General features: G+C 33.4%; 1 protein-coding gene across 1 annotated transcript in view; it reads right to left on the reverse strand.

Moving 5' to 3' along the window:
* Positions 1-16,194, reverse strand: part of LOC111562870 (neuropilin-1a-like) — a 110,666-nt gene that overhangs the window by 50,482 nt on the left and 43,990 nt on the right. Inside the window, exon 5 of the mRNA XM_023261647.3 lies at positions 7,998-8,168. Within this exon, the coding sequence (XP_023117415.2) occupies positions 7,998-8,168 (171 nt within the window). The remainder of the gene's footprint in view (positions 1-7,997; positions 8,169-16,194) is intronic.

The following is a 16,194-nucleotide window of genomic DNA, read 5'->3' on the forward strand; positions in this document are numbered from 1 at the left end:
CTCTTCCAAACGCTGAGTTGGATGAATTGTAGAGCGCATAAATTACTACCAGGTTACACAAGGAGAATGTTTATGTATCAAAATCATATTAACGGCCCCTTTAATATGAGTTTACAAATTGTATTATTCACATCATTAGCTGGATGAAGTGAATTTTGGCATTTTGCTCTTTGTGCTGTCATTGCTAATGGCTGAATTTATCATCAAACAAAACTGAACTGGGCTCATTGACATACACTGTATCAGAAAAAAAGAAACTATCTCTGAGTCAGGCAGGAAAACAAGTGAGACTGTGAAGGGGAGTCAACACGGAGTAAATTCAAAGAATTCCTGTGGTATAAGTGAATACAACACAATTGAACAACAAGGCAATTTAAATGCATTACATAAAAAGCATCAAGACAATGAGTAAAAGGAAGATGAAACAATTTTTAAAAAAGACATTTGAATGCAATGAAAAGACCTAAATAGATAAAATGGAAAAAAAAAGAAACAAAATGGTAATTAGAGTTACAGCATAGTTTAAGATATTACATGAAAAGTGTCAATAACCTGGATATTATCACACAAAAACATCAAAAACAGGGATACTAACACACAAAACCTGCACATGTAAGCCCAGAACTGTTAAAAAACAAGATATTAATGTACAAAACTGTCAAAAATCTAAATGTTAATGCATAAAAGTGTCAGTAAACTCTATATTATTGCATGAAAGAATCAAAAACCTGGATATTTACACACAAAAGTGTTCATATCCTGGATATTACTGCACAACACAATTGAAAACCAAGATATTAATACACAAAACCATCTATAACCTGGATATTAACACACAACAGTGGTAAAAACCTGCATATTTAAGAACAAAACTGTTGAAAACCTGGATATTAACATATAAAACTATCAAAAGCCTCAATATTAACACACCAAACTATCAATGCCCTGGATAATAACGATAAAGATATTGCACAAAAGTGTCAGTAACCTGGACAAAAAAAACTGTATAGAGCCTGGATATTAACACACAAATTCTAAAGCCTCAGATTTGGTTCAGTGAAAGGTTTCAAAGGAAAGCTTCAGTTTTCTGGGAGTTTGTTCCAGATTTGTGGTGCATAAAAGGTGACATCTGCTTCTCCTTGTTTGATTTTGGCAACAGAAAATTGACCTGAGAAATCTGGATGTTGCATAACGTAGCAGCAGATTCGAAATGTGTTTAAACCTTAAACTACTCAGTGCTTTATAAACCAACATCAGTATTTTGAAACCAGTCTTTTGGCAGACAGGAAACTGGTGTAAAGACCTAAAACTGGACTGTTCTGATCCAGTTTTTTGGTCTTAGTGAGGACACAAGCGTCAGCTCTGAATCAGCTGACTGATTTTTTTAGAAAGACGTGAAAGATAAAGACATGGATGAGTTTTTCCAAGTCCTGCAGAGACATAAGTTCTTTAATTTTTGATACATTCTTCGCGTTGTAGAACCCTAAACATGGGAATCATTCTAATGTGGCTCCTGAGATTCATGTCTGACTCCATGATTGCACCAAAGTGGCATCAAAACCTTCATGAACTGCACCCTGTGTGCACACAGATGGAGCGGAATCCCACCAAAAACCAAAAACAAGTCCTTAAATTTCACTTCAATCCATTTATTTAAAACCACTCTTGTTTTTCTATGGCTAGGGTCATGATTAGCTACTCTGGAACAATGTAAACCTCCTCAGCCCTTTGAACGATTACTTTTCTTTTTGTTATCGAGTCATTTAGTCAATAAAATGTGAGAAAATCATGTTAAATGGGAGGTGATGATGCTCATTTTGCCTAAAACAAAACAAAGCCAATAATATAAAACTGAAAAGCAATCTTCACATTTCAAAATCCATATGCAGCCTGTGTCCACATTTGAGTTAAAATAAGCTATTAACAATTAGCCAGCAATCAAATCTGCCAAGCCAAGATTTTTATTTTTTATTGGAGCTGCAGCAATTAGTCAATTAAACAATTAGTCAGAAATACAACACATATTCTCTGATTTCAGCCTCTAAAATGAGCGGATTTGCTGCTTTTCTTTGTCCTACATGGCAGCGAAGTGAATTAATTTGGGTTTTTAAATGTTGTCGGATGAAATACTTGACAGATTTTACTAAACAGAAACATGTTTAGATTAATTGACGGTGAAAGTACTGTTTAACTGCAGCCTTGTTTTGTGTGTGTGTGATATAAATACACACGAAACCACACAGGCACATATCGCAGCTGATGCTGGTGAGGATTCAACTCTAATTTGGTAATTTTTAATCTCTATCAGAAGGATGATGCACTCCTCTACGGGTTTAGAAAATTCTGCAATCCCTCGGCGTTACGAAACACTTTCGAAACAGCATTTTGGACGGAGTCGACTTGTGTGTGTCTGTGAGGCGGCAGCGTCCACTCTGTAACAGCAGGGGAGCTCAGGGAAGGAAGAGGGCGGCGGGACAAAAGGAAATGTGTGTGTTTGTGTGTGTGTTTGTGTGTGTGTGTGTGTGGGAGGCTGTCTGAAGACACAGGGTCTGCCAGGACGACACAAACACGCAACACTATTCCACAAATAAATTGGGGAGAAAGTTTGCTTGCGAAATTACCCAAAAAGCTGCAGAGAGCTGGATTTTATCTTCCCCAGTTTGACAGTTTTCAGGCACAAAAACCCTCCAATTCTTCCCCAGATAAGCCAGAAAAATGCTCTGAAACTGCAGCTAGACAATGAGGAAAACACTCACATCGTCCAGCTGATTCATCCACAGAAACTCTCAGCTCACATCTCCACAAATTTATCTTTTCTCATTTCTGTTCAACCTTCACGTCCTCCTCACAGCAGGGACAAACATCAAGCCCCGTCCTTCTCCCTCTCCATCTGAAAAGGAAGCGAGGACGTAAAGCGACGCCCCCGCCGACGGTTCAGCTGATCAAAGGCCCTGTTGGAGGCCACCGCTGATGCTGACGGCTGAGACAGAGCAGCAGAAAACCCTAAATTCACTGCAGGATATCAGCGTTTGATTCTTCTGTGGCCGTTAGTGAAGAGGAGTGAAATATGTTGCCTGAATAAAGATTCTTTATTTTAGGAGCATGAAGGCTTGGTGTAAAAATCTGCGTAAATAGAAGGTTAAAGGTTGTTTATAGCTGTGGCTTTTTAAAATCTGATTTACTCTTATAGTCCTGTCAGATGGCCATCAGTCATGTTTAAAATATCTTTATCAGAGGATTTGAAACTGGTTGTTTATGAACTGTTCTATCATTTCAACCATTAACGATTAAAACAGGATAGTTACGCTCAAAACTCCTAAAAATGTGGATACTAACACACAAAACAGTCAATAATATGGATATTAACACATAAACATATTAAGAACCTTCATGTGTAAGCACAAAACTGTTACGGGCCTGGATATTAAAGCACAAAAGTGTCAATAACCTGCACATTTAAGCACAGACTTGTTCAATACCTGGATATTAACATACAAAACTGTTAAAAACCTGGATATTTACACACATAAATGTCAGTAACGTAGATGGTATGACGCAAAAGCGTCAAAAACATGGATATTTACACACAAAAGTGTTAAAAGCCTGCACATTTAAGCCCAGAACTGTAAAAAACCTAGATATTAACATACAAAACTGCTGAAAAGCCAAATACTAATGCACAGCAGTCTCAGTAAACTTGATATTATTGCATGAAAGCCTCAAAAACCTAGATATTAACACAAAAAACTGCTGAAAAGCCAAATATTAATGCACAGCAGTCTCAATAAACTCGAAATTATTGCATGAAAGCCTCAAAAACCTAGATATTAACACAAAAAAGTGGTAAAAACCTGCATGCTTAAGAAAAAAACACACACAAAATGATGAAAATCATGGTTATTAAGACACTAAACTATCAATAACTTGGATGTTAACATACAAAAACTGTCAAAAATCTAGATATTAACAAAAGACACTTTTAGAAAACTGGACATTAGCAGACAAAAGTGTTAATAACCTGGATGTTAATGTACAAAAGTGTCATTAACCTGAGTATTAGTACACAGAACTGTTAAAAACCTGCATATCTATGCACAAAACCTGTATCCTTGTACCAAAGCTGTCTAAAACCTATATAGTCGCAAACAAAATTGTTAGAAATCTGGGTATTAACACATAAAACGCATAACGTTTATGCATAAAAACCTGCATATATAAGAAGAAAACTGTGAAAAACCTGGATAATAAGACATCAAACTATTAAATAATCTAGATATTAACACACAAACTTTTAGAAAAATGGATATTAGCACACAAAAGTGTCAATAGCCAGGATGTTAAAGCACAAAAGTGTTAATAACCTGGATGGTAGTACACAACACTGTGAAAAATCTATATAGTAACACACAAAACTGTTAGAAATTTGGATATTAATACACAAAAATGGTAAAAACCTGCATATTTAAGAATAAAACTGTTAAAAACTTGACTATTAATACACCAAACTGTCAATAACCTAGATATTAAAACACAAAACACTTAGAAAATGGGATATTAGGACACAAAATTATCAAAAATTTGGATCTTAACACACAAAAGTGTTAATAACCTGGATATTAATGCACAAAAATGTCAGTAACTTGGATATTAGTACACAAAACTGTCAACACCCTGTATTTTAACACACCAAACTATCAATGACCTGGATATTAACACACAAAACTGTTAAAAACCTGCATATCTGTGCACAAAACCTGGATCCTTATGCCAAAGCTGTCAAAAACCTACATGTAAACACATAAAGCTGTCTATAACCTGGATATTATCGCACAAAAATGTTAAAAACCTGCATATTTAAAAAAAATATTGTTAAAAACCCTGATAATAACACGCCAAACTATTACTAACCTGGACATCAACACACAGAATGTTTATAAAACTGGACAATCGCACACAAAACTGTCAATAACCAGGATTTTAATTCCTGTAAGTATTAATATTAAGTAAGTAAGTATTAAGAAGTATTAATAACCTGGGCAATAATATACCAATTAATAACCTGGATATTAGCACATAAAACCATCAAAAAGCTGCATATCTATGCACATAACCTAGATCCATACACAAAAGCTGTCCAAAACCTATATGTAAACACATAAAACTGTGTGTAACCTGGATATTAACACACTAAACTATCAACAATGTAGATATTAACAACCATACTTTTAGAAAACTGGATATAGCACACAAAAGTTTTAATAGCCAGGATGTTAACGCACAAAAGTGTTAGTAACCTGGATATTAGAACACAAAACTGTCAAAAACCTATATATTAACACAGCAAACTATCAAAAACCTGCATATTTAAACACCAAAGTTGTCAAAAACCAATGCAGTAACACAGAAAAGTGACAACACACAAAAATGGTAAAAACCTGCATATTTAAGAATAAAACTGTTAAACGCTTGGATATTAACACACAGAAAGCTCAATAACTTGATGTTACCGCACCAGACTATTAAAAACCTTGATAAAAACACAAAAAATGTAGTCAAACAGAAGTTGTTGATTTTCAGTAGTTAACCTCTTCGGCAGGTCGAGCTTATTTTTACTTTAGACATTCTAAATTCTAACAAGTGGTGTGCAGATTAAACGGCACTTTTTGAGAGTTTTAAGCAACTCTTAAACATTTCCCTGCAGCCGATTCAGAGGAATTGTGATTTACAGCATCTGAGCAAATGTTGTAAAAACCAGAGAAAAGATAAAGAGATGCGGTTTGGAGAGAGGCTTTAATTCAATCTACTGAGCCACGCTGGGGGTCTGGAGGCAAAGTAACCGCCTGAGCGACATAATTACAGCTTTATCTCTCGGACAGACGTATCTGAAACATCTAGACCACCTCCACATAGTAGCACGTTGTCATGGACGCTCAGCATCAACAGCAGACAGCAAAGCCGACGACGCCCACATCTTCTGCCCGTGGCGAAAACAAACAAGTGGAAAAAAAAAAAGAAAAAAAGATAATGACTCTGACCCCTCAGGTGAAACATTCCCTGATACTGTGCTGCTGTGCTGAGATAAAACACTGTGGGGTATCTGATAAAATATACACATTTTGGTTAGTTTTTGGGTTTGAAAGAGTGGAAGAGCTTTTAAACAAACTGAACATCTGGAACAATGTACAGAAAATTAAAACAGTTAAATATACCTCAACTTATTATCATTATAATTATTGTTATGTTATTTGTAATTAAATGCAATTTCAAAAATTAAATAGAAATTAAATTAAGTTATTATTTCATTTTGGCAATGTTATTATTTTATTTGTTTATTTGTATTTACATTTTTAATTAAATTAAATTAAATTAAATTTTATTTTTTTTAAATTGAATTCATTTTAACAGTCTTTTTTCTTTTTTCTTGGGTTTTCTTTATTCTCAACCGACACAGACAAGAAGTATTTAATCAATAAAAATAAATTAAAAAAACTTGTCTGGCCTTCTCTTGTTAAATAGTTTTCTAACTAAAAGCTGCAATATAGATAAAAATATTAGTACTATTATTATAATCTTGACCCACACAACATACGTGCACAGTTAACAGGCTTTTGGTCTTCAGATATCAATTTAGAACATCAAACTGCAGAATTTAGGGTTTATTTCTCCCAAATATTGCTCTAGAAAGTCCCCTCTGAACTGTGGTTTAAGGTTACCAGAGTTCAAAAACCACACGGAGCAACAGAGCTTAAATCTCTGCAGACATTCCAACAAGGTCGTAAAGTCAAGTGACGCAGACTAATGGCCTCTTTTCCCGAACATGTGGACAAACACGAAGAAGATGAAGGACTACAGCGAGAAGCTGCATCTCATGGTAACATCCTGTGGTGTGAAACTGGTCAAATGCAGGAGAAGATAAGAGCCGAAAGTAGGTCAAAATGACGGAAATGTGAGCTATAAATGGAAACAAATCCCATCTTAAATGAATTAAAAAGTTATTTGACGGGATTAAACACAGATTTCAGAGGTTGATTGAGTCCAAACAGGGACTGCGAATAATTTTATGGTTTTTACTCTTCAGAAAATTGATCTCAGGAAAGAGATCAATTAGACAAACGAAGACTGACTGACTTGTTTTTGCATTTATAGTAAAGGCTCCTGCTGCAAATTTAAGCCAAATACATCTAGAAAACTATGATCAGCAAAGTTTATTGTAGTCTGGAGCAGATATTTCATAAATAAGATTATTAATAAGCTAGAAAAGATGTTTTTGCTACACAATATAGTCCTTATTTTTTTTACTTTTTTCACAGATTCTTTGCTCTTTTCTTGTCAAACTGTAGAGTTTCAGGCTATAATTTATTAAAATAAACCAATCTTGAAAGGAAACACTTCTTAAATCAGCTTTCATAAAGTTGTGAAGAGTTGCATCACTGCAAATGACCACAAGCCAAAGAAACTCTTTTTTTTCCCTATTTAACCACAAAAACTGTCTCCAAACTGTATTTAAATCACATTTTTAAACAGCGAACTATAGTCAGCAATGATGACACCATATGAATAAATAATAAATATAATACAATATAATAATAAAGCGATATTATTTGAATAATCTATCACCTTCATGGATCCTTTCTTTAGTTGAAAAGTCCATTAGCGCTGTAATATTAGCTTCCCAAATGTGAGGAAATGTTTGTTTCCCAGTTTTATGTAACATTTCTATTCTATGCATTGCGTTTTTCATGTTTTATATGTTATATTAAACCTAATATCTTTGGTTTTTTTTTTGAAAAACAGCTGATACGGACACATCTTGATAGTAATGGACATGATTCATGACAAAAAGATGACCTTATTAACTACACATGTGCAACAAAAACCGAAGTGAAAAAAATTTCCTGTGAGTCTTTATTCGTGTCGTTTGAAGCAAATAAAGACTCAGAAATGTGCCAGAAGTGAACGTTCTTAATGACGTGTAAACTCCACGTCCAGCTGCTCACCCTCATCCTCGTGTCCAGGCGGGAGGCTCCTCTCTCGGATCGTGTAGTTGGCAGAGAATCCCTCCCTGGCGATGGCGTTGTCGGTGGTGATAGTCATGGACAGGATGCCGGTGTAGGAGACGACTCGACCCGGAGACGTCTGACCGCAATATCTGCCGATGTGAGGCCCGACTGGGGGAGGAGAGGAGGGCAGGAGGGTGAGCAAAAGGGCAACACCTGCTTGTGTAAAACTGCATATATAGTATTAATTTACATGAGGACAAAACTAACATCCAAATCAAAAATCTGCATTTTTGCAAATAGTAATTCGTTTTTTTTTCCATGGTGCAGTCATAAAGTTACACAATTTTACTGCATTTGAATAACAAAAAAAAAAACTTTTTGTGTATATTTGCAGTTATTTTTAGGATGACTTATATATACATTAAAGCTGAAAAAATAGTAAATAATTTTTAACAATAATTTTAGATTTTCCTTATTTTGCTAAATTGCAAATATTATCTAGAAAAAATAAAATAAAAATATAAAAAGTATTAATTTATGGGCCAAAAATTGGCAAAATTAAAAAAAAAAATTATGTACACTTGCAGTTATTTTTAAGAAAATATATCTACATTAAATACTAAAAAAATGCTAAATGAAATAAATTTAAATAATAATTAAAATAAGCCCAATTTGCACATAATATCCAGGTCAAAAACTGTATTTTTAGAAACAAACAGCTAATAGATAATTTTACTGCATTTAAATAAGCAAAAGAACCCAAAAACTTTCTGTATATATTTGCATTTATTTGAAAGCAATCTTTAAGTATATTAACAACTGGAAAAATGGTAATGGTGTTTTTTATAGATTTTTCCCAATAACTTTTTTAAATTGCAGATATCCAGTAAACTCTAAAAAAAAATTACGTTGATTGAAAAAAATAAACAAAATGGACAAAGCTGTAAATAATGTCCACGTCACAGAATTTATGGTTTTATTAACAGTAATTTGTTCTTTTCCAACAAATAACAATTACAGTTTTAGTGCATTTAAATCAGCCAAAAATAGAATTTCAGAGATGTTCACAGTTATTTTTAATAAAAATTATGTAGATTTAGGGTTGGATTTTTAACTGTTATTTTGGATTTTCCCCATTTTGTTAAACTGCAGGTAAAATCCACAACTGTGAATGACATCCACACAAAAATCTGCATTTTTGCAAATACTCATTCATTCTTTTCCTGCTGATGTGAGACCCGACTGGGGTGAATAACGGAGAGTAACATCAGCTTCACTGCTCAGTGCTGTGCAAATTCCTCAAACTTTGCTTGGATCAGTTCAATCTCTCACCTCTGAGGCAGGAATAAAGGTGACAGAAACACTCATTTCCACCACATATTGTTTTGACACTTTCTGTTCCAACATTCTCTCTCTCTCGCTCTCTCTCTCTCTCTATATATATATATATATATATATATATATATATATATATATATATAAAAACACACAGGATCGTATCCTTATGAATCACTCTGTCACATAAACACAGCTCTAGACGTCATGTAACAGAATAAGTCACATCCAGTTAGAAATTAATGGCATAATTTTGCTTTTTGAATGTGAGAAAATGATTAGATGCAGGTGTTGTGACAGAAATGAGAGTCAGAATCAGTGATACTCCCTTAAAGTCTTAGAAATACAAGCAGTACAACAGATATATAGATACACAGAAGTAGAAAAAGTATAAAACATAGGATGTGCATTGTGCTACGAGGAATAAAAATCTGACTGATCAAGTAAATCAATCCTGTAATCGACTATGTCAGACAAACCACTGAGGTTTCCACGATCAATAACCAGGCTGATGCTTTATTCAAGGAGTTTAAATTTTACGGTTACGGTTAGTGTTACGGATTGTTTGACTTAATACGTTTTTCCTGAAGTTTTGCTGAAGTTTAAAGGGGACGAGGTTTGAGCAAGAGTTTAATGTAAGTGTACAGTGTAATAAATAGGGTTACATGGAGGATCATTCATTGGAATTTTTGCACATTATTGACTTAAAAAGTGGAAAATTTTTACACTGAGTCTGACACCAGCAGGAATGATTTCCTGTAGTGCATCTTGAGGTACAACAGGCCAATTTAAAAACATGTTTTAATGGGCAGGAATCACGGTAGTGAAGAATTAGCTGCTTTTCTTTGTGTTCTGCTCATTCATAAATCCGTGACATTTGCAGCTAAAGAAGCAAGACAGTGACTCCCCGAGACGTTTTCTTTCAGCTTTTGCCTCTAGTGCAGCAGCATCACATTCAGGTCGCAGCACTAAAGAATCCATTTTTCAGCGAGATAAATCCCTGACAATCTTTGGAAAAAAAAAAAAGGGAAAAAAAAACCTCTGAGGGCAGAATACAGCGCTGGCTGCAGTTTGGAAGGTATTTCCAGAATCTGGAGAATATTTCTTTTGAGATGAACGAGTGAAAGTTTTCTAGAAAGTTTAACTGAATCCTGATTATAAAAAAACTGAATGTAAACATCACTTTTAACCCTAAGTAACATGCATTTTTTACTCATTTGCAAGAAAAAAAAACTTTATTTGCCATCTATTGAGCTGTTTTCTTGCCTTTATGTACATTTCCTGATCCACGGTGCATAAATAATTACCAGAAATTAATTAATTGGAAGTGCACCAAATGAATTTACGACATATAATTAAATAACAAATGGATTTTGTCAGAAAAATTAAGCTTTTAAGGAAATGATTTAGAAATTATAGCCCAGGAAAGTCACGTTTATTATCAAAAATAACTAGATGAAACATACTTTTCCCAAAATTTCATTCAATAATTAATTGCATTTATGTTAATTTAAAACAAACAAACAAACAAAAAAAAACCAACCTTAAATGACATAACTTTCAGTTCTGTGGCAAATAATAATAACCAATTTCTGCTTTATTTCTTGTTTAAACCTGGTTTAATAGTGTAGCAGACGAATTATTTTAGACTGAGATGCTTAAAAGAGTCTTTAAAGATTTACAGAACAATTTTTTTAAAATGGAGTTTGGTTTTTTTTGCAAGATAGTTGCAAAAAAATAGTTGTAGATTTATGTTCAGGAAAAGAGCTGCAAAAGAAAAAAAAATGGCCAAATTGTAAATTATGTCATAAAAATACAATTACACAGTTTTACTGCATTTAAATCAGCCAAAAAATATTATTTTATATATATTTGCAGTAATTTTTTAAAGAAATATGATTACACATATCGCTAAAATAATATTTTGGCTGATTTAAATGCAGTTTAGGTTTGAAAAAAGAGATTTTTCCTATTTTGTTAAACTGCAGATAACATCTAGTTTAAGTCAAAGAATTTAAAGGCTACAACTGTGATAACATCCGCATAAAACTCTCCATTCTTACAAATAGTAATTTCTTATTATATATTTTTAAAATTATTTTATTACTTTTTGAATATATATTTTTATTATATTTTAAATTTTATTTTATTGTCAAATTATTTATCATTTATTTTAATTAAAAAACAAACTTAAGCTGAAGTGACACTACGCTTTGTGTTACATGGCAAATAATGTGAGAGAATGTTGTTGATAATAATCCATTTCTGCTTTAATTTCTGGTTTAAAACTAAGATGGTTAAAAGAGTCTTTAAAGATTCAGAGAAAATGTATGAAACTGCAGTTTGTTTTTTCAAGATTGTTGTAGATTTATGTTCAGGAAAAGAGCTGCAAAAGATAAAAACTGGACAAAACTGTAAATAATGTCATAAAATTTGTATTAACTGTTATTTTTGATATTCCCAAATTTATCAAACTGCAGATAACATCTAGTAAACTCAAAGAATTTAATGGCCACAACTGTGAAGAACATCCACTTAAAAATCGGCATTTTTACAGACAGTTATTCTTTTATTTATTTTAATTTGAGCCTTAGGGGTTTAAAACTGGTTTAATTGTGCAGAAGACAATTACTTCAGACCAAGATGGTTAAAAGAGTCTTTAAAGATTCAGAGAACATTTTTTAAACTGCAGTTTTTTTGCAAGACAGTTGTAGATTTATGTTCAGGAAAAGACCTGAGAAAGATAAAACGTGAGGCATCCAGCTACACATTTCTTCTGGTTAAAAGGCTCTGAGTCGCTGCTTGTCCACAGTTTGCTTCCATTTCATGTCGTTCTTATCTGGGAGAAACAATGCGAGGCCTGAGCTGCTTCAGATACTGTATCTGCAGGACTCGACGAGGAACATTCAGCTGTCACACGCTACAAAAATTACACTTTTCTAACATTTTCCTGCAGGTACGGAGGAAAAACAACTCAGAAAAGGAGGAAGATGCATGAGGCAATCTGAGTGGAATGCCGAGCTCCAGTAATCTGACGGATTATGTTTATCAGTTACAGTTTAAAGCAGGTAGTCGACAATCTGTGACGGATTACATTTAGGAGTGTCTCAGCCTTATCAGAGCTGCTGTGAAATGGTTTCTGATGCAATCAGTCCCCGGAAAAAAGGAAAAAATCCTGCAGGCAATATGGCCGCATATGCACTTAAGGAAATGGAGTAAACAAGAAGAGAAACTGCAGGAGAAAGTTCAATTCCAGGAATGATCGGTGTGTTAGCGTCAAAATCACACAAATGAAATGAAAAGAGCTTGGGGTTGTGCATTAAAAAAAAAAAAAGAGCCTAATTTATACATAATGTCCACGTCAAAAACTGTATTTTCAGAAATGTTAAACAAATAGTAAAAAAATAAGTGTTTTTTTGTGTATATATATATACAGAAAAAAATCTATTTATTAGAAATATTTGCACTTATTTAACAGAATTATGTATATCAATGAGTGAAAATACAGATATTTTTTCTTTTATTTCCCTTTTTTATGTAAAATTGCAGGTATATTTAAAGAAAAAAGGTATCAATTTACTCATTGTAGGAAAAAGGGACAAAACTAACATCCACATGAAAAATGTGTTTTTACAAACAGTAATTAAATTAATAAAACTAAATTTCTCTAGTGTGCAGTGATAAAGTTACGGTTTTATTGCATTTAAATTAGCAAAAAACTTTACTTTTTATATATATATATATTTGTATATATAATGATGCTTTCTGGGAACAATTATGTGTATAAAAAATGATAAATAATTTTTTAACAGTTATTTGGGATTTTCCTTATTTTGCTAAATTGCAGACAGTATTGAGGAAAAAAAACAAAAGAGAAAGTGTTTATTTACAGACCAAAACTATAAATAATGCTCACATAAAAAAATCATTATTTTTAGCAATGTTAATAAACTGTAAAAAAAAAAGAAGTGTTTTACTGTATTCAATTTTGCAAAAAAAATCAATATATATAAAACTTATTGTGATAAATTTCTGATAATATCTAGTAAAATCAAAGAAAAAAAGTATTAATTTACACGTTGACTGTATAAAGGACAAAGCTAACAAAAATCTATATTTTTACAAACAGTAATTAAACAAAATTAATTAAAGTATATTTTCTCAGAGGGCAGTAATTCAGGTGACACCAGTTTTATTGTATTTCAATCAGCAAAAAAATAAAAAATTGGCTACTTGCAATTATTTTTTAAAAGAAAAATATGTGTATAAAGGATTGAAAAAATGGTAAATAATTTTTAACTGTTATTTTAGATTTTTCCCTATATTGTTAAATCGTAAATATAATCTAGAAAAAAATTAAAATATCATCTGCTCTTAACATTGCAGGTAATATCTAGTTCAAAGAATAAAAAAATAATAATTACATGTTGATTATTAAAGAAAAGAAGGCAAAACTATAAATAAAATCTGTATTTTTACAAATAGTAATTTATTATTTTCCGAAGTATAAACTCAAAAATACAGTTTTACCGTATTTAAATGAGCTTAAAATATCATGATTTATGTATGTGTATATATATATATATATATATATATATATATATATATATATATATATATATATATATATATATATATATATATATATATATATATATATATATATATATATATATATATAAAAAAAAATTATTTTACAGATATTTGACATTATTTTTACAGTTTTACAGATTATGAGCCTGAATGTGTTTTTTTCTGGTGCTCTTCCTTCACCATTCTATTCTCATTGTTACAGTTTACAGACACAGATACAGTTCTGCCCTTGACCTGCTTCCACAGCTTCCAGACACATCTTGTAGCCTTTATATGACAACTGAAGAAACTCTGATAATAAAAAGAAGCCATGAAATAGGGCTGAAAATGAGTGAAGGAGAAGAAGAAGAAAGAAAATTTCATCAAAAAAACATAAAAAAAACCAACAGAAAAAGGACTTGTCAGTCAAGATATTTATAAGGCTGCAATATATTTGTGAGCAAATGTGTGCAAAAATGCCCCAAAGTATAGAGATTTCTTTTGTTTAACCCTCCTGTTATGTTATGGGTCAAACTGACCCAATTTCAAGCATAAAAAACATCTAAAAATATTTTTTTGGTATGAAACGTCTTCTGCTTGGCTTAATCAGTGTAATCGACATAGAAAATGAAATTTCACATATGTGCAAACCCACCCGGAGCAGGAGAGGTGTCCCATGTTAATTTATTAATTCCATTAAAAGAAAATAATCTACATGAAAAATAAAATTTAAAAAAATCAATGTCATAAAACTATTGTATTTTATATGTAGGTCTTTCCAATGTACATTAAAAAAAAGTGAATTATCCTCATTGAACCATGATCTGTGAGAGCTAAAGAACACCACTGCACTAAATAGTGATGGAAAAGGTTAATAATGAGTTAATAATACGATATAATCAATGTTTATTGGGATTTTTTTGTTTGTGACATTTTTAGATAATTAAACATCATTGCTGTTCCTGAGACTCAAACCTAACAGGAGGGTTTAATGCATTAAAAACCAAACTAAGGAGCGTCAGATGTTTGTTTGTGTCGCATTTCCTTTTGAAGAGCTAATTTAGGAAGGGGAAAAGAAAAAACAGCAGTGCATCATGGGAATGTTTGATGTTTGATGGGATGAAGAACTACATCCTGGTCTTTAACCCTGCTGCAGAGATGCTTTGTTATCTGCTGCGACACACGTGTTCGCTGGGTAAACATTCGGCTTTAACATCACACACACACACACACACACACACACACACACACACACACACACACACACACAGATCATTTGACAGGAGAAGCCCTGGCATGTTGTGTATGCTGGCACAGCTTGAAAGTGTATGTCACTGTCTGTATACCTGTGCCAGTCTTTGTGTCCCTGGTGTTCCCATGCCAGTCTCCTCGCTGGCAGGAAGCAGGCAGAGCTTTTGGGCACAGCGGCGAGTATTGTGGGCATCCTGGCAGCCGCCGCAGGCCCGTCCGAGGTATGCAGCCTCTCGCGATTATCTGCACGCTGTACGGCTAATTAGACAACAATAGGAGCCGAGAGGACGGCGTCCAGGCGAAGGGGAGGAGAGCGAACAGAGGGTGGAGCAGGTTGCGTCGTTCGTGGGGTTTTTTTCTCCAAATGTGGCGGGCGGAAGGAACAATGAGCAAGCTGTGAAGGAGCCTCGGTTTTTTCTGCTACATCCAGCCACACAGGAGGATGAGTTTCAAGCAAAAAGATTGGAATTGAGACAAACGAGCGTCAGCCGAGGTGCTAATGATTAATGATTGTTACCTGCTGGAAGCTCCTGTGTGGTTCTGACATGTTGGGAAGCTGTGGTGAGCTGCTAACAGGCACATCTTAGATCTAACTCTGATTTAATCTCTATATGAGCGGCACCGATGCTCTCACGGAACACAACGAGGAAGCAAATGAGGGCGTTTTCCAGCTTCAGACGCGTTGCTCTGCAGCAAAACAAGTTTGAACGTGTATTTCCAATAAATATTCAATTAGCAGTGTGCTGTTGATCTGTAAACTGTGGATACAGTGAGGGTTACGTTCCATTAAATTGTGGGGGTGTTTCTGAGTCCCATCAATTCCCGCCAATACATACATGTTTGCAATGGCTTTTAATGCTCAAAGGAGTCGCAATACTTTAGTATTTTATTTTGATTTAATTTTAGAAATTGATCTTATCAGTTGTGAACCTATTCCGACTAGGTTTCTCGTATTTTACATTTATTTTTACATTTTATTTTTAATTATTAGCAGTTGAGCTTAGAAGTTTTTGTCCCGTTTGGTCTTGTTTTTTAT

The sequence above is a fragment of the Amphiprion ocellaris genome, chromosome 10, assembly GCF_022539595.1.
Source record: "Amphiprion ocellaris isolate individual 3 ecotype Okinawa chromosome 10, ASM2253959v1, whole genome shotgun sequence".
Taxonomy (NCBI): Eukaryota; Metazoa; Chordata; class Actinopteri; family Pomacentridae; genus Amphiprion; species Amphiprion ocellaris.